We start from the raw sequence: 23,445 nt of genomic DNA, 5'->3' as shown, positions 1-23,445 counted from the left end.
TATCCAGAAGTAGAAAAATTATCCATTTTTTAATATTTTCATGGTAAAAAAAATATGTAAAACGTACCATCTTAACTGTTTTCAAGTATACAATCGATAGTGTTCATCCTATTCATATTGTGCATCCAATCTCCATAACATTTTCATTTTGCAAAACTGAACCTCTATACATTAAATAGCAAAACGTGCCCCTTTTTTAAACTACCCTAACTGCATTATTTGTCGAAGGGAAACTATTTCTCACATTCCTCCGAAAAAGATTGTGATGAACCATGTGAACACTTGCCTAGGAGCACTGTCAGGTAGGCTTGTTCACATGACTTCTGAGGTGCTGTCATTCCTTGTCACCATCAGTGGGCTCTCCCTTTGATAGGTATAAAGGAACTGTTGTAGAGTTTTGTGGAGAGGTAGGCGCCAATGACACAACATTCTCTTCAGGAGAAAGCCTACCCTATGTGTAAAATTGCAGTGTCATGTTAAAGAAAACCCCATTTCTGAAAGATTTCACAGAACAGTAGCCCCCACCCGGAAAGAGCATCAGGGAACAGCCCTCATTACCTCCTCCATATGAACTGGGTTCTCTATTTCAGTACAAATACAAAGAAGGCTACCGTAAGCAGTTGGGTCACCACATTGGTGCCCGAGCGATACATGATGACCCCAAGATGATGTGGTGCGTACACGTCGCCAAAATGCAGAGTGACCGCGAGTACAAGAAAGAATTTGAGAAGTACAAGACACGGTACAGCAGCCCAGTGGACATGTTGGGTATTGTTTTAGCCAAGAAGTGTCAAACCTTGGTCAGTGACGTGGATTACAAACATCTTCTGCACGAGTGGACCTGCCTGCCTGACCAGAACGATGTTATTCAGGCACGAAAAGCCTATGACCTCCAGAGTGATGTGAGTATCCTGGCATTGGGTCTGCATGTTAAAAGCAGATCGGGAATGTGGCCATGGGTTGTGATTGTGTCTGTGTACTGAAATCTGTACATTTCAAACAAGATACAGTTGATATCTGAAAGGAGTTCCCCATTGCAAGTACTACAATTTGTTTTATGATTTTTCTTCTCCAAAAGTTATACATAAAAGAAGAAATAAATATTATCAATTCTATGCTGATATGTATCTTCCTAGTGCTCGGAGTTGCCTTTGTTTGAATCAGATGAAACTGGGGCCTCAGAAATTGATCACTATCAATTTTAGGCTGAAGAGAGTAGTGTGGAGAGACTGGGAAGAAAAGTGTACTGTACTAAATTATTTTAATAAATATTCACATTTTACATTTGCTGACAAGAAAATTCTACAATATTCTTGTATTTTGCAAAATCAATCATCTCTTATTAAGCATATCTTATTGAGAGTAAATTAAATGAGTAGGTAAATATCTAATATCTTTATATTAGGTTTCTTTAACACATTTGATATTTTGTAGCTTTTGAAGTTGGAACGGAAGACAGGAGTTTTGTGTTTGCAATACTCATACACCACTGGTCTGAGTGTGTGGTTGTATTTGGAGATGTTAGAGCTCATTTTCAAAGCCTAAAGAAGCCCTGCTTTGGGGTAAACATTTTATAATACTCTCAAAGGAAGACCATGTCTTTTTTTTTTGTACCCCAGGGATTGAGTTTGGGACCTTGCGTTTGCGAGGCAGGTGGTGGAACCACTGAGCCAAATCCCCACCCCAAGACCATGTCTTTTTAAGAATGTTTTTCATCATTATTTGTATAATCTTTTGTGCCAAAAAATGAGCTGAGGAAAAAAAATACACTTGGGATTCAATAATACGTGCAAGTGATTGACTGTGCTGGGACCTTTATCTATTCATCAGAACTTTTTATTCCTCTAGTATGACCCATTTTTTTACTGTAAATCTGAAACACTAACGAATACATTTTTTATCTGCTGATCTTCAGAATATTTATAAGTCAGACCTTGAGTGGATGAAAGGCATTGGCTGGGTACCAATAGGTTCCGTGGAAGTTCTTAAAGCCAAAAGAGCCACAGAGATACTGAGTGATAATATCTACCGCCAGCGTCCAGATGCACTAAAGTTCACCAGTGTTACCGACTCTCCAGAGCAGGTGTTGGCGAAGAATAATGCGATAAACATGAATAAGGTGAGTCTTCAGTCCTTACTGTTAGCTATCAGAAGTTATCATGGAACAGGGGAAGGGTACTCATTATTACATTTCAATAATTACTGTAAGATTTATGATACCTTCTTAAAATGATTTTTCTACCATAATACCAAGTTACTTAGTGCTACTTCAAAATATTAAACCTGTGTTAAAAATACTATGCTGTGGGCCGGGATTTAGCTCAGTGGTGCTGCCATGAATCCATAATTCTTTAACAATTAAAGAATTAAATTTTTGAAGGATTTTAATAAAAGGTGAACCAAGCATGGTGGCCCACATCTGTAGTTCCATGATTCTGGGGGTCTGAGAGAGAAAGATTGAAAGACTGCCCAACCTGGGCAACTGAAGATAACTTAGTGAGATAACAATTTAAAATAACTTGTGTCTCAAAATGAAAAATGAATAAAGGCTGAGGAGGTAACTCAACTTAGAGACCCTGGGTTCAATCTCCAATACTGGAAATAAAAGGAATTTATAGAGATTTAATAATTTATTTCTACATTATATACAATAGAAATGACTGGCATATAATCAAAAGGAAAAATGCCTGTGAACACCGACAGAGGTTTTTTTCATTTCTTAATAGCGCTTATATATTGAAGCCTGGGAAAATGACAAGAAAACAATCCACGTCATGCCTGACACACCAGAAATCATGCTAGCCAAACTCAACCGAATAAACTACAGTGACGTGAGTAAACTGTCCCTCTTGCAATGAATAGAAGGGCGAAAGCACACTGCTGCAACTGTTTCCTCCAGGAGATGTCTTGACTAATTCATTATGCAGATAGTGTCAGGAAAAGAGTTCTCTCTCCATTCAGTTTTTGGGCCATGTGCTGAGTCCACAGAGGAGCCCAGTGTTCTGTTACAGGCTCACAGGGGAGTGCAGATGGAAAGCTATCCTGGTAGTAACTGCATACTTAGAGCCTTCCCCTGTGGGCCTTCACATCTGGCCCTCCATATCTGTGGGTTCCACATCTGCAGAGTCAATCCACCATGGATCAAAAAGGTTTTATTTAATAATTACATCGGTACCTAATATAGATAGGCATTTTTCTTACAATTATTCTCCACGCCATAGCGTATAACAACTACTTATGTAGTATTTACATTGCATTAAATATTATATGTAATCTAGAGATAAAGTACATAGGAGAAAGCACATAGGTTATATACAAATCTGTGCCATTTGAGGTAGGGGGGCTTCAGCCTCAAAGAATTTTGGTACTGGGTCAGGGAAGAGATTCCTGGAACAAATCCCTCCTGTATACTGAGGTCCAACTATATTTTATTCAACCACTCTAATGGACAGGCATGAAATTATAACTCAGTAGTTATTATGCCTGGTATTATTTTGCTGCTTCAGTGTGTGCTGGTATAATTCAGTGTTGTTTCAAGCACTTTGTAATCCCTTTTATTAGAAACAATCTTTTCATAAGAGAAATGAGCCCAGAACCCATGGTCCTTGATGATAGTTCACAGCAAAGTGAGAAAAAATAAGGACAATTCACTATGTTTTTTATGAAATCAAATATATTCCATTTTTAACACCTTTCTTGTTCTTTTCCTTCTTTAGCTTTAAGATGGACTTTCTTTTTATGGTATGGTGGCAATGGTAAATAGTTACTTTTTACATGTGCTTGTTTGGCAAAATAAAAATTTTTCAATGAAATACCGATTTCCTCCAAATTCTTGAAATTTACTAGTCAACAAAATCTGAAAATTTAGAACACATGCTTTAACATCAGTGAGCACCATGAGGCATAATTACTTAGAAACCCACCTGAATTCTTGATTTTGCAAACATGTGTCAGTAGTTTGAGGCTGGGGAAAATTTAACAGCAACAACAAGCACAAACCAATTTCAATTTTTATGAAAGGAGTGATGACTAATGACTCTCTTTTCCACAGAAACTCTATAAACTTGCTTTGGAAGAGTCCAAGAAGGAGGGCTATGACTTGCGCCTGGACGCTATTCCAATCCAAGCTGCCAAGGCTTCAAGAGACATTGCCAGTGATGTAAGTTGATATTTTTGAAAGAAGCCTTTCTTACCCAAAGGTACTGACAAATGGAAGTTATCTGAGTTTTTCTCACCAGAACTTTAGTTATCCCTATAAGTCTCAATTCCTTTTAGTGATTCCCTCATATACAAAGTTGTAAATTTTTTTAAAAGAAAAGGAAGAATACTCTGGTTTCTCTTCAGATCACATAAATCTTTCACCTTTTAAAAGAAAAAGAAGAAAGGAAGGCATTAAATGTTATGTCCATAATACCTGTTAACCAGTCAAATATAAATACATGTCTTAAAAAATAAATCTTTTAGCTGGGCATGGTGGCACAAGCCTGAAATATCAACATTTAGAAGGTAGAAGCAGGAGGATTATGAGTTTGAGGCCAGCCTGGACTGCACAGCGAGTTCAAGGACAACCTGAATTTACATAGACCGTGTTTCAAAAAAACAACAACAGCAGCAAACCTGCTTTATTTTTGAGCTTCAGAATTTATTTTGAGCACTGTCTAGCCCACATGTTTATGAGATTAAACACATTGATACCACAGCTAAATCAACTAATACAAATGGGAAGTCTTTTTTACTAAATCTGGAAGACAAGATAATGGATGTGTTTTATCCTTTGTAACTATCAGAGTTTCTCTTACTAAGAGGTCCCTTACAGGACACAAGAGCAAACTGAAGTAACTAAAGATCTTTCTTAGCACCCGCTTGCCTCGTCTCTACTTTTCCTCACATGAGAAAGACCTCCTGAGGGTGTCCGTGTCAGAAATGTGTACCCGGTTTCCTAAGGACACAAATCCAGACTTCTATACGGATCCCCTGCCTCAGAATTCTGCTTCATGCCTTCTGTTATCAAACCGTTTTCCCACTGTCACTGGAGAATCCCATGTTATTGACTGCATCATGGTAAAAGAACCATGATTTAATGTTGTTCTTGAGGGTTTTTATTTTCTTTTTCGTTCAGTTTATTGGTACTTTTTAAGTATACAGTACAGTTACATTCATAATTGGGATCTTGTACCTTTACATGTTAGATCTTGGTTCTCAGTTTTTCCCATACCTCTGCCCTCCCTTTACCCTTTCCACCCTCCCCTATTTACAAAAACTTTGTTTCCATTTTTACCTTTTCTCGTAATTTTTCATGTCCCTTATTTCCTTTCCCCTACCCTTCCCACTTCCCCTACACCTTTAGCCCTTTTCTTCATATTTCACACTCTCAGTTATACCATTTGAATATTATTTACACTTTTAGTTTTTCATACCAGAGAAACTATTCAGTATTTACACATGCGTGTCTTATTGTTCTTGAGTTTTATTTTGGTACCGGGAATCAAACTTGGGTCCTTGTGCTTGCAAGGCAGGTGGCAGAACCACTGAGCTAAATCCCTGGCTGACTGTTCTTGAGTTTTAAAAGTAGATAGAATCTTAACCCAAAGGAACGACTCTTCCCTGTATAAAGTTCGGTGATGCTGAGTGAGGTTATTTCCTTGTGACACATTAAACTCTACCTAAATGTAACACATATCCTTAATTGGGGAATTCATTAAAAATTCTAACCACAGAGAGCTGGGTATGGTGGTACATACCTGTAATTCCAGAACTCTGAGAGATAGAGGCAGGAGGATTGAAAATTTGAGTCCGATGCTTGGGTGATTTAGTGAAAGTTGTTTCAACATAAAAAATTTAAAAAAGGCTGGGAATTTAGCTCATTGTGAAGGCCCTGGGTTAAATCCCCAGGACTGGGGTGACGGGGAGGAAATCTAATAACAAGGGAAATATTTTAAAGTAGTCTTAATGTCAAACGTTTTTAGAAACAATGACCATGTCTTTAAGTGGATGCTCCACTAGATTGCATAGATGTTTTACTTTTACTTGTTCAGGAATCAGATGTATGCTAGGCAATGTAGTTTAAGAAAGGGAAAATAATTTTGGGCCAAGAAGCTCTGTAGTCTCAATCCTGTCACCTACTTGTAATATGATCTTCAGGCTTCTGTTTCACAAGATGTTGTTGGCATTCACTTTTCTCCTTCATGACAGTAGTGGGGAAAATTAAAAACAAATAGTGTGTGTCCTTCTAATTAGACTCCCATTCCTTTTCTTTCTTCAGTACAAGTACAAGGAAGGCTACCGCAAACAGCTTGGCCACCATATTGGAGCACGGAACATTGAGGATGACCCCAAGATGATGTGGTCCATCCATGCGGCCAAGATCCAGAGTGACAGGGAGTACAAGAAGGACTTTGAGAAGTGGAAGACCAAGTTCAGCAGCCCAGTGGACATGCTGGGGGTGGTGCTGGCCAAGAAGTGCCAGATCCTCGTAAGCGACATAGACTACAAGCATCCGCTACATGAGTGGACGTGCCTGCCAGATCAGAATGATGTCATTCAGGCTCGGAAAGCTTATGACCTGCAGAGTGATGTGAGTGGGTTAACATTCTCCAGTTAGCTGTTTGAAGGCCTTAAAACGGGGATTTTAAATTTTTTGTCATGGAATCTTTTGGAAGAGTGATAAAACCTATGAACACTTTCCCAGGACAGTGTCATGAAGTAAATAAGTTAGCATTAAAAGAAACCATTGGGGGCCGGAGATTTAGCTCAGTGGTTCGGTGGCCTGCCTTGCAAGCGCAAGGACCCGAGTTCAATCCCTGGTACCAAAAAAAAAAAAAAGAAAAGAAATCATTGACATACGATTGTGAAAATGTTGTCAAATCTGTGATGTAATACTATAATAATATACATGCTTTTAATTAACATTAAATAATGGCAACCACAAGTATAATAACTAGGTATGCAGTATGATGACTAATTTTCAAAGAAGTAATGGACATAAATATCTTAAGATATATGCAAAAACTAACAATACATGAAATACTTGTGATGTCTATTGCTTACAAAGTCATATGTGTCAGGCTGGGAATTTAGCTCAGTGGCACCACGCCTGCCTCACAAACACAAGGTCCTGAGTTTGATCCCTGGTACCAAAAAGAAGTCATGTGTTGCTTACAAAGTCACATTTAGTGTTACTACAACTATGATCTATTGCCTATACTTTTACTTAACGAAAAGCCATATTTCAGTTGATAGTTAATAAGCAAAGGATGCGCTCCCATTTCTAAGTTCTCTGGTGTCAGGTTAAGGATTTCTGGTTTAAAGCAAGCTGATTTTTCAAATGAATTGATGTCATCATTTACTGACTTCTATTTCTTAACTTATAGGAAGTATCTATTACAACTTGTGAATGATAGTTTAGAAATGAATTATACGTATTTTGATAATTTTTCTAGGAATTAAAAAACAACTGCTACTCAGAAATTTGTTAGGTGCTCTTTTGCTCTTCTGAAGACTGAATCCATGTTCTTTGTACTGAGCTCTACAGCTCTAGTTCAACAGGGTCTCTAAATCTCTAAGTTGTCTGTGCTGGGCTCAAATTAGCAACCCTCCTGCCTCAGGCTCTCAGAGTGCTGAGGTTACAGGTGGCACCACTGTGCCTGGCTGTTGGGCACATTTTTATTTCTTTGTTTTGTTTCTTTCAGCCAGTAGATTGTTGTTTGTGGACACAAATACCTTATTGGTACTGTAGCTCCTACTTTAATCAGGCTCTGACTAAGCAGTAACTTTTGGAAGAATGACAAGCGGTAGAATTTTTTTTAATTTCAAAAAGTCATAAAAATAAAAAGAATTGTTACCCTTGCTTACAAGAAAAATTCTATAGCTAATTATTTAAATTCAAGGAAAAAATGAAAAGATAAAAATTATCATTTTTACTTAAATTTTAAGACAAGAAAAGGGACATGAGATAAATAAGAGTAAGAAGATATGAGTTCTTTGACTTACAATCATATGAATAAAGATGCCATTTTTCTTGTCTCCGGAAAACATTAATTCACAGGTGGCCAAGTGGTAGTGTACATCCCTTGTATAAAACACATGAGTGGTTGTGAAGGCCACTGCTCAATAAGGGAGGCACCACATTCTAAGACAGTGTTACTCCCATGCACAGAGGCTTGGGCAGTCAAATCAGAGAATAAATAGGAGACAGGCAGTAATTCCCTCCAAGTGGTTTTGTATCACTGAAATCACATATTATTAGATAGATTTTTGTGGGCCTTTAAAATAGCAAGTACTGTCTTCCCTCACAGATAAGGTATTTGACCCACCATTCTACCTTCCTTGAAATTTATATAAATAAGTTTCAGTATGTGTTAAGATCAGAATGAATAGGTAATGTCTATAAATATTCGACATTATTTCATTTTCAGGCTATTTACAAGGCGGACCTTGAGTGGCTGAGAGGCATTGGATGGGTTCCCATTGGCTCTGTGGAGGTTGAGAAGGTTAAGAGAGCTGGAGAAATCCTGAGTGACAGGAAGTACCGTCAGCCTGCAGACCAGCTCAAATTCACGTGCATTGCAGACACCCCAGAAATTGTCCTGGCAAAGAACAACACCCTCACAATAAGCAAGGTGAGTCCTCAGCTGTTTCTCATTGTCAGAGGCATACCTGCCATGGGCTCATCTTGTAAAGTGAAAACTACTCTGACAGGTCTCCACAGAAAGGAAATGGGATGCGCCTGATCCTCCTGCAGGCCTGCCGCAGAGCATCTGCTTGAATTGTCGTTGGCTGTTTGTTCTCTTCTCAACACAGGCCTCTAATTCTCCCTGTGCAAGTGAAAACATAGCCTGGCACCTGATCCCTAGAGTAACACAAACTAACACACACACACACACACACACGCATGCACGCACACACACACACCCTCCTGAGCCATCAGCCCCACCCTGAGATATCAGCATTTCCTTCTTTATACAGAGCCTACCCAGTCTGTTAGTTTTTCTCTGTCCACACGACACACAGCATTTCATGGCAGTAGAATTTCATAGCTCACAATAGGACTCTGATTTGCTCTCTTAGGCTGTGGAAATCCAAATCTGAAGGAAAGCTGCTCTTGTTGCTTTCAGTTTTATTACACAAATAAATGATCACTTTTTTTCCATCAGAATTCTATCCATCTGCTTATCCTTTAGGCAGTGAGTAGGCTCTTACTGTTCACACCGTAGACTGAACTGAACTGAATTCTCCCACCTCTACCCAAAAATCTTCATATCATTCAGGTAGTGAAATTGATTGCTAAGGCAGAATAGCAAATATCTGCTCTCAGATAGCAAACTCCAGAGTTTGGTATATATAATATCATTCTCACCAACAATCATCACAAAGGTAACAACAATAGAAAACAAATCCTTCAAAAAAGCACAAAAGACTTCCTATGGCTCAGGTATTTTACATATTACAGTAATTAAAAATATTCAATACAAAAGATATGATTATCACCCATTTAGAAATGAGGAACGTGAGGAGTTATATATCTTTCTCAAGATCACTTGGCTTGGAAATAATTTGAACTTGAGATTGACTGCTAGAGATTTCTACTGTAATCAAGCTCCATCTTTAGACATCCCAAGAGTAATTTTGTGACTCACTGGATGAAATAAATTAATAATTAGACCATCATATTGCTTCATATTAGCTATGAAAATATTGTATAGCTGTTTGAATATTGCCTTGTTTTATTCTCCACTCCCCTTTTGCTTCTCTCTCCTCCAAGTAACCCTAAAAGGAACTGTTTTATAATTAAATGTGAGTTAAATTTGAAAATAACTGCCAACATGGATGGCTTTAATAAAGGAGTTTATTCCTCCCTACCCTCCATAGCATTTGTACACAGAAGCTTGGGATGCTGACAAAACCTCTATCCACGTGATGCCAGACACTCCAGAAATTCTGCTGGCCAAGAGCAATTCTGCCAACATTAGTCAAGTAAGAGACTTTCTGGTTGTTTAAGCTTTGCTAGAAGTCATTAAAATGTTTCTTCCACTTTGAAAATTCCTTCTTTGGCGCTGGCCTACTAAATTTTCTAAAACAATTTTGTTTTCTATTGTGTTCTATCCTCTGCTTAGAAACTTTATACCAAAGGATGGGACGAGTCAAAGATGAAGGACTATGATCTGAGACAAGATGCTATTTCCATCAAAAGCGCCAAGGCCTCCAGGGATATTGCCAGTGATGTAAGTGCTTGTCTACTCCCTTGGTCTCCACAGTGTTAAGCAAACTGATGAGCCACACTTGCAGTTGCTTCCTCATGTACTCCCCAGCCTTGCTTCCTACCTTGCAAGAATTTTCCCTTGGTTATCACAGAGAATAAAATACAGTTTTTTAATTAGAGTTGCTGTAAGGAAAGGTCCCCACCAATGAAGGATATAATTATAGTCATTTTTATGATAATATGAATATATATAAAGAGACTCATATATATATATATATATATATATATATACATACACATTTGTTCAGAAAGGTTAAAACGTTTGAGGTATGAAATTGTTGCTTGTAATTGTCAGCACGAGCATCACCCTAAAACTGTATATCTAAGCCTATATTTCTGTCATTTTAGTATAAATACAAGGAAGCATATGAGAAACAGAAAGGCCACCACATCGGAGCTCAAAGCATTGAAGATGATCCTAGGATTATGTGTGCCATACATGCAGGGAAGATCCACAGTGACAGGGAATACAAGAAGGAATTCCAGAAGTGGAAGACCAAGTTCAGTAGCCCAGTGGACATGTTGGGAATCTTGCTGGCCAAGAAATGTCAGACTTTGGTCAGTGATATTGATTATCGCAACTACCTGCATCACTGGACGTGCTTACCTGACCAAAATGATGTTATCCAAGCAAAGAAGGCCTATGATCTGCAGAGTAATGTATGTACCATGAATGGTGGAAAGGCATAGATATGTTCATTTTCCAATCAGTTCCTTTGAGGGCATACCCATATATCTGCATAACCCAGATGGGGGGACACTATTCACTTTATTCAGTACAAAGCCATATTTAGAGTTATATCACAGGAAGCAAAATACAGAGATGAAGAGCCCTACTGAGGTCGTGTCCTTTACTTCCTGGCCTTGATTCCAAACTGTTTTCTTTATGTCATTTGTAATTTCTAGCACTGAGAATATAAAACATGTAAGTTTTAAAAATAACTGCCATTGCTTTGCTAGATCTAAAACACTGCACACTATTTCATTGGTTCAGTTATTACAAGATTAAAATGGACTGAAATTCAACAAAATTTCTCTAAATTTTTTGCAAGTATGTAATTTTTTGGAATATCAAATAATCATATGGTATTCATTATTAATGTTATTTATTGTTACTCATAGCTAATATAAATAATTATGCTTCTACAAATTACTTTTGCCATCAATATTAAAAATTTCAAGTCATATAAGATCTTAGGTCTTACTGTCTTACTATCTTCAATACTTATTATCCCTTCAACCCCAAGCACTTTATTTTGCAGTTTAGGAATAAGATACCTAACATGTGGAGCAACGCTTTTTTCTAACACCCTTGCAGAATGTGTACAAAGCAGACCTAGAATGGCTGCGTGGCATTGGCTGGATGCCAGAAGGCTCTGTAGAAATGACCAGAGTCAAGAATGCTCAGGATCTGGTGAATGAAAGGCTGTACAAGACCCCACGAGAAGCCTTGAAATTCACCTGCATTGTGGACACTCCGGAAATTGTCCTGGCCAAAGCCAACTCTCTGCAAATGAGTGAAGTAAGGACTAGCTGCCTAACAAGCTTTTGTTTTCCTGGATATGATATGTGACATAATACTCATAATAAATGTTATAACGTTGTATGGGTGTGGATTTCTTAGAAAAACAGATTCATTAGAATGTACAAATGATCAAAAATACAGTGAATGTTTAAATTATTAAAAATTCATTATAGTAAAAGACACATTGCAGCTGGGCATGCTGGTGCACACCTGCAATCCCAGCACTCGGGAGGCTGAGGCAGGAGGATCACTGTGAGTTTGAGACCAGCCTGGGCTACAGAGTCAGTTCCAGGTCAGTCTCAACTACATAGTGAGACCCTGTCTCCAAAAAACAAAGACACACTGCAGTTAGTCCTCTTCATCACATCCTTCTTGCCACTTTCTGAAGCAGTTCTGAAAGTCTCTCGTGAGTGTCTTTCCAAGGTGTGATCAGTAGTTGCTGCTACTGAGCACCAACCAATGGAAAGGTAGGCTTGTAAAAATGGTACTATATGTCCTCGTCCACCTTATCACTGCATCTGACACTTCAACTTCTAGCTCTTCCACAAAGTCAAAATGACCATAAATGGTAACTGTTTTGAATCTATTCCAATCACGAGGCAGTCACAACTGTGCAACACTCACAAAAGCGGACTTCCACAACTGCTTCAGATAGTGGCAGGAAGGATGAGATAAGCATGTTCGAAGCAAGGAGATGAGAGTGTTCATCAAAGGCAGTGTGTGTTTTGCTGTAATAAATTCTTTTAAATGTATACATTCATTGTATGTCTTAGTCATACTGTATATATAAATAGAAAGAGGGAGAGGGAGAGAGACTGAGATTTGAAGGAATTGATTCATGTAATTGCTCAGCCTGGTAAGTAAAAAATCTGCAAGGTCGGCCAGCAGAAACCAAGGGAAGAGCTTCAAACTCAAAATCTGCCTGCTAGCAGAATTCTTTCTTGGCTTGGAGAGGTCAGGGATTAGGGTTTTCAACTGATTTGATGTTGTGCTCCCACTTTGGGGAGTACTTTGCTTTATGACTATGATGTAAGTGTTAATTGCATCTGAAAAGTAACTTAACAGAAACATTCAGAATAATGTTTAACCAAATATCTGTGCGCCATTGGCTAACCAAATTAATAAGCATATATAGGGAATTTTTTTCCAGATACAGCAATTGCTAAGGCTTAATGTTTCAAATAGTCATTCTCTATCACTGAATTAAAGTTACAATTTCCTTCTCTCTACAGAAGCTGTATCAAGAAGCCTGGAACAAAGATAAAACCAACATCTCCATCCCTTCAGATACTCCAGTCATGCTGCAGGCCCATATCAATGCCTTGCAAATCAGCAATGTAAGAGACATAAAGATGTAGTGCCTGAATGGGACCGTACTTGTCAGTATCTGCCAGAGTTAGGAGTATGGGACAGTGGACACGTTACCTTAGAAATGTTCATGGTTTTTTGTGTTATGCTTTTTTTAGCTATCATTCCCAAAGCAAATCCATAGAAATGTTTTTTCTTTCAAATGTTAGCAAAGACATACACCTAAGCGCCTAGACTATGGAAGTTGGGAGATGAGAATCCTTTGGCGTTTTCCTTCCAACCTTTTTTTTTTTCAACACTAGGAATTGAACCCAGGATCTCATATTGTATACTAAGCAAATGCTCTATTACTGAGCTATATCCCCAGACCTTTTTTTATTTTATTTTGAGACAGGATCTTGCTATGTTGCAAATCTGATTTACAGTTTGCAATCCTCCTGCCTCAGCTTCCTGAGATGCTGGAATCACCAACAAATGCCACCATGCCGAGCTTCCTTACAACTTTGAAGTCATCTCCCTCCCTGAATCCAATGTCTATGGCTCAGTTCCTTCTTTATGACCTGGGAGTAATGAAACCCTAATGAAACTCCTCTGGCTTTCATCCTGTCCCTTGTTTGTTTGTTCTGTTTTATTTTGGTCTTTTGATTGACTAAGGACTTTCTTGAAAAGGAAGCCATATAAAAGACAAAAGACAATTTTAATTATATTCAAATAATAGAGTGATATACATGATACCTGTGTTACATTCCTTTTTTTTTTTTTTTTTTTTTTTTTTTTTTTTTTTGGTTTTTGAGACAGGGTCTCACTATGTAGTGAGACTGACCTGGAACTCACTATGTAGCTCAGGCTGGTCTTGAACTCACAGCTATCCTCCTGCCTCAGCCTCCCGAGTGCTAGGATTATAGGCGTGCGCCACCACGCCTGTCTGGCTCTGTGTTACATTCCTTTAACAAAAAACCATGGTTGGTCAAAGATCAAAATTAGGAAAAATCTCAGATTTTCTCTTGTACCTTGATGAAGGATCTATGGCTTTATCATAGATTCTTAGTTTCTGTGTGCTGTGTAGTGAAATATTTTTAAATGTACACCATATTGTGATGAATATAAATATTCAAAAATTAATAGTTATATTAGTTTAAAATTGTAATCTAAAGTATTCTATACTTTATAAAGAGCCAATAATAAAAAGAACTCAGAAATGAATTTTTTCTGTATGTTTCCTTCTTAACATTATGGATCATGATTTATATTATGACTACCTTGAATATATTTGCTTGTTCTCAATTCTTATAAGCAAACCCATGCTTTCCCACAATAGAAACTGTACCAGAAAGACTGGGATGAAGCCAAGCAGAAAGGCTATGACTTAAGAGCTGACGCCATTGAAATCAAACACGCCAAAGCCTCCAGAGAAATTGCTAGTGAGGTAACTTCCTGTTATTTTCTTTTTCCTCTATGAAGCAAATAGGGCAACTATTTTTCAAGAATTTTGATTTTTAAATCTGTGCAACAGTTGCATTTTGTCTTGTGCTCAAGTCTTTCTGTACTTAAAAATATGAAAATAAGATAACATTGTATGGATCAAGATTCCTTGGAAACATAGACCCACCGGGGATTTAGCTCAGTGGTTCTGCTGCCTGCCTCACAAGCACAAGGACCCGAGTTTGATCCTCAGTACCACAAAAAATAAAGAAAAGAAAAGAAACACAGCCCCAATAGGATGTATGTAAATAATGTTTGCATTGTTTCTCAGTAAAAAATAAAATATCACAAAGAATCCTTATGAAAAAATTTGAAAAAGTCAATAATCAATATATCATTTTGTTCCCCAGCTTCATCTATATATATATATAGATACAGTTTTATATCTGTTAAGACTTATGACTGAACTCATGCCTTACATAAAATATCACTTTATAGTGAAAGCTTACATGGAATATTTTTAGTAATATTTTCAAGTTCATTTAACTTTTTTTTTTTTTTTTTTTTTTTTTTTTTTTGATACTGGGATCCAACTCAGGACCTTGCGCTTGTGAGGCAGGCGCTGTGCCACTGAGCTACATTCCTGGCCCAATTTAACACTAACTTTGCAACTTATTAATCATCAAAATTATTATCCTGCCAAGCTTACCCCTACTCCTAGCTGAAAATCTTTAAGCCATTTTTTTTCCTTTTTCTGGCTCCTCTTTATTTTTATCTCATGTATCCAGATGTTTCCTTCTTGTAAGTCTTCATTTTGATCTGTAATAATCAGTAACCAGTAACGATTACTGGTATGCAGTGACCTCTTCAATCCTAGTTTTCTCTCTACACTGTCCATCCAGACTTTCCTATGTTGTCCAAACATAGGAAAGAAAAAGACACCATCTTACTCCAGTCTTAAGATGCCCATCAGATGGAAACTCTTGTCCACAGACAGTTTTCTGTCTTCTGATTTTACTTTTCTGTCCCGAAATGTACATATTTCTTTTCTGTTTCTAACACTATACCTGTGAATTTTTCCTACTTGTGGTACCTTCAATACTCATGGGAGACCATCTGGCCTAAAATTCCAGTAGCTAGGCAACCTTGGTTATCTTCACCATGCTTTACTTCTTCCATCTGAAACATGGGATAACAATAGTACCTACCTCATACACACACTATGAGAATGAACTATGATTATAATTGCTGCTATTCAACTATTTTTGAATGAAAAACGCAGTTTCATATGAATTAACCCTAACATATTTGAAGCTTTCCTAATAGTTTATAGCATAGAGTGATTGCTCAGTAAATGTTAGCTATTAGTTTTTTATTATTTTTGTTCTCCATACTATTTTCTTCTTGATTTACTCATTTCTTAAAAAAAAAAAAAAAAAAATACCTAAAACAGTCGTCATTTCCTTAAAGTGAGCTGAAATATATAAAGACAACTAGTGTTGAGCTAATTTATATTAAGGTCATGAAATGTCCTGAAATCATTTAAAGAAAAATCATGTATCTTTCTGTGTCTTTTTATCTGTTTTTCACAACTTTAGTACAAATACAAGGAAGGCTACCGCAAGCAACTAGGCCACCACGTGGGTTTCCGCACCTTACAAGATGACCCTAAATTGGTATGGTCTATACATGCTGCCAAGATCCAGAGTGACAGAGAGTACAAGAAAGCTTATGAGAAGTCTAAAGGAATTTACAACACACCTTTGGACATGATGTCAATTGTTCAAGCCAAGAAATGCCAGGTCCTGGTTAGCGACATTGATTATCGCAATTATCTGCACCAGTGGACATGCCTACCAGATCAAAATGATGTGATCCAGGCTAAGAAAGCCTACGAACTGCAGAGCGATGTGCGTATTTTCTGTCATCAGACTCTAGAGAGATGTTCATATGTTGAATCACAGTGTATTCTCCAGAAGTATAATTTAAATGATAATCTTTTTTTTTTTTGGTACTTGGGATTGAACTTGGGTCCCTGTGCTTGTGAGGCAGGTGGCAGAACCACTGAGCTAAACCTCCGGCCCTTAAAGGATAATCTTAACAGAACCTTATATAGTCTTCTGTACAATTCATGGCAGTATAGAATTTTTAAAATATTTTCTACCTCACAAAGATTCTTATGGTGGCAGAACCTTATTCACCAAGATGAAAATCGGTCTCTTATTCTATGTAATTAGATGTTTTCAGTCCCAGCTGTTGTGATTCATTATTTTTTCATCATCAATGTTTACATTTCAAAAATAGGCATAAATATAAGGAAATACTGATTTCAAATTTATCTCACACAGAAAGATAAATATAGAAGAAGTATGTATTTTTTCTTATTACATGTACATCTAAGGATTTCTCTCTCAAATTCCTACAGATCTTATTCCCAGTGGCTCATGAAAGGCAGACTTCAAATGGTGAGCACAGGAGCTCAATCTAATCTAAAAACTAAATTATGTACCATTGCTGTCTGTCATTCCACCAAATGCCACTTGTGATCCCTGGTCCAATTCCCATAGGATATTGTGAATTTCTGGAGATGTGTGTTGGAAACATAAAACCCAAATACCGACATTTCATGTCATCCTTGAATTACATTGATTGGCCACCCAGCTGTTTTAAGTAAAGATGGTGTGTGGTTAGCAAACATCAAACTCTGTGGACAAATTTGATTCTTCTCCACTGTTTGTTCCTTTCTGCCACGTAGAACGTATACAAATCAGACTTGGAATGGATGAAGGGTATCGGATGGTTGACAGAGGGTTCTGTGGATGTTCTGAGAGTGAAGAATGCTCAAAATCTTTTGAATGAAAGACTGTATCGTATAAGACCAGAGGCTCTCAAATTCACCAGCATTGTTGATACACCTGAAGTGGTCCTGGCAAAGACCAATGCTCTACAGATCAGTGAGGTAAGCTGGGTTGGTGACATTGTCAGAAAAATTGAAGTAATCTCAACCAAGAAGAATTCTAAATGTTAACTTCAAACTGCCAATATCACAGTGTTAAGACCTTGAACAAAGCTATGTCCACATAGATCTTAATATAGTCAATCAACTAGCTATCTCTGTATTTCATTTGCTTTGATGCATCTTTGTTCAACACAAGTGTATCTAGATTCTCATTTATACTTACATCACAGTTTGAAATTCAGACCATAATAAGACCCCCACTTAACTCCATTATCACACAATTGTCACCTTTTTTATGGCTATTCAATCATGAAATAGGTTGAGAAGTCCACAGGCGATCTCAACATTTGCAACTACAACATTTATTTGGGCCAACAGAGCAAAGTTCTGAATAGCAGTATGGATTAGCAGTTATCTGTAAGGTGGACTTGCCTATCAGAAAACTAGACATGAATGAATGGAAAATGATAATTTTACTACCAAATAAATGAATCATTTTAAATTTACATTGTTTCACATATGAATGTATTCTTGAAGTACCTTTTAAATTAAAAAAAACACAAAATGAAAACAAAATGTGATAAACATTTGTATTAGAGAACATCCAAAGATAACTTGTAATTTCATTTAAAATTTTATTAATGTGGATAAAGAAGATGTGTATTTTTTATACAATGGAGTACTGTTCTGGCATAAAGGATAAACGTGAGACATTTCTAGGTAAATGAATACACCTTGAGACTATACTCTTAAGTGAAATAAATTGAACGCACATTTTAAAATATTGCATTATTTTTCTGGTGTGCAAAACTGAAAGGATAAAGGACCAAAGTGTATAATAGATACTGTGAAATAGGAAGAAAATGTTTAAATGGGAAGAGGAACTAGGGAGGGGAGAGGGAGAAAGGAAGGGAAAAGGAAAAAAAAAGAACAGAAGGGAAAAATGGAAACAAAGCTTTTATAAATAAGAGGGAGAGGGGTTGAAAAGGAGGGGCGGGGAATGGAAAAAAAAGAATTAATATATATCATGTACAGGTGCAAATTCCCTATGATGAATGTTATCATTATGTGTATCCCAAAATGTGCTAATGAAATTAATTTTAATAAATAAATAAAATTTTATTCATGTGATTTAGTAATCAACCACTGCATTGCCTTTCATTTTTGCCAGCCATTGTATCGTGATGCCTGGGACAAAGAGAAGGCTAATGTGAATGTGCCAGCTGACACTCCTGTGATGTTGCAGTCCAAACTCAATGCTATCCAGATCAGCAATGTAAGACACTGTACATTCATTGGGTTCACAGTGCCCTCTGTGTACACAAAACCTTTATTCTACATACTCAAAAGAAAATGTGACAAAAGACATTTTTCTACCATTCCTTTTATTTCTAATCTATAATCTTATGATGAGTAGCTGTATAGATGTGTGTGTGTGTGTGTGTGTGTGTGCTTATATAATGCAGACTCCTTAGCCATCTTCATTGCATTGCATTCTCCATTTTCAGAAACACTATCAGCAAGCTTGGGAAGATGTCAAAATGACAGGTTATGATATACAACTAGATGCCATTGGGATCCAGCATGCCAAGGCCTCCAGGGATATAGCCAGTGATGTAAGAGCTCTTCCTTGCCCTGCCTCAACAAGCGCTAACTAGTAGACACAAAAGTAGCTTAACTTAATTATTCGGGACTTATATTTAAATAGAATGCATTTATTATTTCTCATATATTATTTTAAAATCCCAAATTTCAGAAGTTGTCTAACAAGAAGCCTCTTGCATGTACATTTGCTTCTACAGTTCTTACATTTAAGTACTGATTTTAATTGTTTTCTCCCAAATATTCTAAATATTAGCCAATTTACTAGAAGTCATGAGACCTAATGAGCACAGAGAATTCTGTTATTACTCACAGTGTACCATGCATACTACTGGTGGTTGCTGAGATCATTTTATATATTTTAAGAAATAATTACCAGTGTATCATATAAAATGATCTAAAGGAAGTAGAATTATTGTTAATAGGATCATTAGAGAAAGTGAGTTTGGGAACCACTCTTCCTTCTGTTTGTACCTACCAGTATCTATACAAGATTACTTATGAGAAGCAGAAAGGCCACTATATTGGATGTCCCAGTGCCAAGGAAGATCCAAAGTTAGTTTGGGCAGCAAATGTGTTGAAGATGCAGAATGACAGGCTGTACAAAAAGGCCTACAATGACCACAAGGCCAAGATCTCCATTCCATCAGACATGGTGTCCATCAATGCTGCCAAAGAAGGCCAGGCGTTGGCAAGTAATGTGGACTATCGTCAGTACCTGCACCAGTGGTCTTGCTTTCCTGACCAGAATGATGTGATCCAAGCCAGAAAAGCCTATGACCTGCAAAGTGATGTAAGTCTGTCCCTCAGGAAGAAAGCTTGGCATGCTGTCTCCTTCCAGTGCCCTGGAAAACACCTCTCAATATAGGAGGTTCCCTTTAGTATTTAACCAGACTTATTTATTGCCTATCTTACTGCCATATTTGCTCAGAAAGTTTTCATTTTCATTGTTAAGCTTCCAGTTTTTTTCTATATGTTTTTGGGCATGTATGTTATTTATAGTTTATTAATTGTAAGAAATTCATGGTCCTTGAACTTTATATTAAAGGACAGGATTGTCTTCCTTGAAATTAATTTCAAAGGTTGGTATCATGCTCTAAACTCTCTTGTTTCCAGTAACTAGATGTTCTTCATGACATGGTGTGTCATTAATTTACTCCAAAATTTTTAGACTTACTTATATTTATACATATTCAACCTCTTAGAAATAAATGATGGATTCCATAGTTATTTAGTTGTTGTGTAGAATAAATACTTTCTTTTAATTATTTGAACCTGATTGTACTTCAAGAGATACTTTTCTTTTTCTTAAACAGATTAGGTTGTTATAGGCCAATATGCTCATCTCTTGAATCACAGGTGGTAGAGAGGTGGTGGACAGTTTTTAGTGAACTGCAGTATCTTCGTTAAGTCAAACCACATGAGTAAATTTAGACATTCTTAAAATTCTTAAAAGTATTTTACAATCTGTGTGTAATATTTGAATTACTTCTTCTGAATTTTGAAGACCCATTATATTAAACAGTAAAACATATATCATTCTCCCTTAAAATATTTTCCAATAATTTTCACTCTTTTTACTATTACTTTTATCTGATATTTGTATTCTATAACTAACAAATGAAATAACATTTCTGAGCAACATGCTGACTTTTTATAAAATTAATAACTGATGTTTAACATAGAACAATTTTATCTGCTTAACTTTTTACCTATATGTGGGAAAGCAGATTTAGATAACCAAAATTTTGCAAGTACCTATTAAAAGTGACATGCTATATTAGATTAAAGAAAACTCAGTTGAACTGTATTGTTTGCTTTAAATTTACCAATAAACTTAATGGTGGGGGGAAGGAAGCTCAGTTTAGACCAAAATTGTGGACTAGTGACGAATTCTTTTTTATTGAGGCAGGTTCTCACTGTGTTGCCAAGAGTAGCTTCTCACTGAAGTGATCCTTCTGTTTCAGCCTCTTGAATGGCCTGGACTATAGGCTCATGCCACCATATCTAGCTCTACATTCTTATTTATTCTAAAAAAATTATTTATTTATAAGTGTCACACACTGCGGCATTGTGTTAGCGCTAAAGGTACAAAGGTGAATAAAGGGAGAAAAAAGACCTAATTCCTGAGTTTAGGGAGTATATATCGATAACAGAGAGCGAGCTGCTACTTAAGAGTATCAGTAAAAAAATAGGAAGGTTGTGGAAGAGTATTCTGTAGTGCTATGAAAAGGGCAGTCAGGATAGCTCCACCGAGAAAGTGCTGATGAGGGCAATGGAGGTAGAGAGGGACACTTGAGGGATGTTCAACATACACACAGGGGGCTGATACAGACTGCAGCGGTGTGTCAGAACACATAGGGCTGAAGGAAGCATGGTGAGAGGGGGCTGGAAAACAGGTAGGGACGAGGGCCAGACCACCCATCTCCTACTCTGTGTAAAGGATTTTGATCTGTATCTTAGAGCCAGTGGGAAACCACAGGATAAGAGGGAAGTTGTCACATCAGATTTGAATTACACATTTTGAAAAGTTCAGTCTGGCTGCTCTGTAGAGAACTTACTAGAGAGCCTGTTGCTGTTGCTTTGAAGGTCCCTATTAGCCAGTCCGATGATTGTCTAAATATTAGTCACAAATCATCCCTACATATGGAGAGCTGCTTCCAGATCATTCTGTCTTTGAGAACACTCATGGGTACCCTGCCACAGAAAGCACAGCAAGACAATACGCTGCTGTGTATATGAGGAATTATGTTTGCCAGGCCAGTGGTCAGCTTTAGACTTTGCTTATGGAAATTAAAACGGCTTCCTTATTTTACACCCACCACCAAAAACAAAGTATCCTGCTTCTACGTAACTTTGCTTTCCTTCTAGGCCATCTACAAGGCTGACCTGGAGTGGCTACGTGGCATTGGCTGGATGCCTGAAGGATCTCCTGAAGTCCTGAGAGTCAAAAATGCCCAGGAGATCCTATCTGACAGTGTCTATCGGACACCTGCCATGAAACTCAAGTACACAAGTATTGTCGACACGCCTGAAGTGGTCCTTGCTAAATCAAACGCTGAAAATATTAGCATTGTAAGTCATTTTATTCCTGTGAAAACTGAATTTGAATTACAAATAAAAATAAACTGATATTCAATTTCTAAAAATAATATTGATGCAAAAAAACCTTAACATCAACAGCATTATTTTGTTTTTGCTTATTGATTTCAAATGACTCAAAGTATTAATAAAAGACAATATAGATTCCATATTGTCTGAGTAATTTATATGAAAAGACTGTAAAGATTCTTAATATGAAAATAGTTTTTTATCAGATCCAAACGAAAAGTTAAAACTTATCTACTGAGACTACAAAATTTCAAACTGTGAAGTGATTTTGTTATTATTGGTTCTTTCCATAGCCGAGGTACAGAGAAGTTTGGGACAAAGATAAAACTTCAATCCACATAATGCCAGATACTCCAGAAATTAATCTTGCACGAGCCAATGCTCTTAATGTGAGCAATGTAAGTACCACAACATTCCGTTTTGTTTGGAAAGTTAGCCAGCTGGTGCCATAACATGGCCATGGAGTCCTCCCAGGTCGGGGGAGAGGATCACCTACTTGGTTAGGAGTTGGGAGGTCTCCTTGCCATGAGCCCTTGGCCAGGAGTAGGAAAAGAACAATTCCATAGCTCTGAATCCCTTGGCTAGGCCACTTACCAGAGAGCCAAGGTCACCATAAAAGAAGGTATAGGAAAGTAAGGACAAAGAAGAATAAAGAGAGGCATAAGTAAGAAAGGGGAATTAATGATAGATTCAGATGAACTGAAAATAATAATTCTTTTGTGAAAATACACAAACCAATTTTAAAACCTGGATCTGTTAGGAATATTCTAAGAAATTTTAAGTTATTAGATTGAACCCAGAAATATATAGAAAACATATGGAAAGAAATTAAGAGAGTTACTAAACATATTCTTTTTCCTGTCACATGCCTCTGATGATGTCATGGAATTCTTTCAGAATCTTAAGAAATAAACTACCATGAGTCTAATAATAATAAAAGAAGGAAAACCATCACAATTAACAAAACTTATTAAAAGTTCTACAAATAAAACTATGGACCAATAATAATAGAAAAACACCTTAAATAAAATGTTAACTAATGAAGTTCAAAAGTACATTCAGATGATATGATAGAAACTACTTGGGCTCATTCGGGAATACCAAGAGGGTTCCATATTTAGAATCCTAATACTATCAATCCATGTGCTCGTTTTGTTAGGTTTAAAAAGATATGTGACCAAATCTAATGTTCATTTTTAAAAATAAAACCCTAGTTTTAAAAAAAATAAATATTTTCTTGATATAACTAAAAAAATCCCA

The 23,445-nt window shown here is 37.0% G+C and overlaps 1 protein-coding gene across 2 annotated transcripts in view; it reads left to right on the top strand.

The window, feature by feature from the left end:
• Neb (nebulin) overlaps positions 1-23,445 on the top strand; it is a 224,331-nt gene that overhangs the window by 120,889 nt on the left and 79,997 nt on the right. For both annotated transcript variants that reach the window (XM_033757144.1, XM_033757143.1), the window contains 19 exons: positions 591-902; positions 1,916-2,119; positions 2,727-2,831; positions 4,052-4,159; positions 6,263-6,574; positions 8,415-8,618; positions 9,868-9,972; positions 10,113-10,220; positions 10,607-10,918; positions 11,577-11,780; positions 13,016-13,120; positions 14,410-14,517; positions 16,112-16,423; positions 17,269-17,472; positions 18,644-18,748; positions 18,981-19,088; positions 19,556-19,867; positions 21,946-22,149; positions 22,479-22,583. In XM_033757144.1, coding sequence (XP_033613035.1) covers positions 591-902; positions 1,916-2,119; positions 2,727-2,831; positions 4,052-4,159; positions 6,263-6,574; positions 8,415-8,618; positions 9,868-9,972; positions 10,113-10,220; positions 10,607-10,918; positions 11,577-11,780; positions 13,016-13,120; positions 14,410-14,517; positions 16,112-16,423; positions 17,269-17,472; positions 18,644-18,748; positions 18,981-19,088; positions 19,556-19,867; positions 21,946-22,149; positions 22,479-22,583 — 3,537 coding nt within the window. The remainder of the gene's footprint in view (positions 1-590; positions 903-1,915; positions 2,120-2,726; positions 2,832-4,051; positions 4,160-6,262; positions 6,575-8,414; positions 8,619-9,867; positions 9,973-10,112; positions 10,221-10,606; positions 10,919-11,576; positions 11,781-13,015; positions 13,121-14,409; positions 14,518-16,111; positions 16,424-17,268; positions 17,473-18,643; positions 18,749-18,980; positions 19,089-19,555; positions 19,868-21,945; positions 22,150-22,478; positions 22,584-23,445) is intronic.

This window comes from Fukomys damarensis, unplaced genomic scaffold, assembly GCF_012274545.1.
Source record: "Fukomys damarensis isolate Sample0158 unplaced genomic scaffold, DMR_v1.0_HiC HiC_scaffold_29, whole genome shotgun sequence".
Classification (NCBI taxonomy): domain Eukaryota; kingdom Metazoa; phylum Chordata; class Mammalia; order Rodentia; family Bathyergidae; genus Fukomys; species Fukomys damarensis.
Note: the sequence above shows the minus strand (reverse complement) of the source record. Positions and strands in the feature narration are given on the sequence as shown.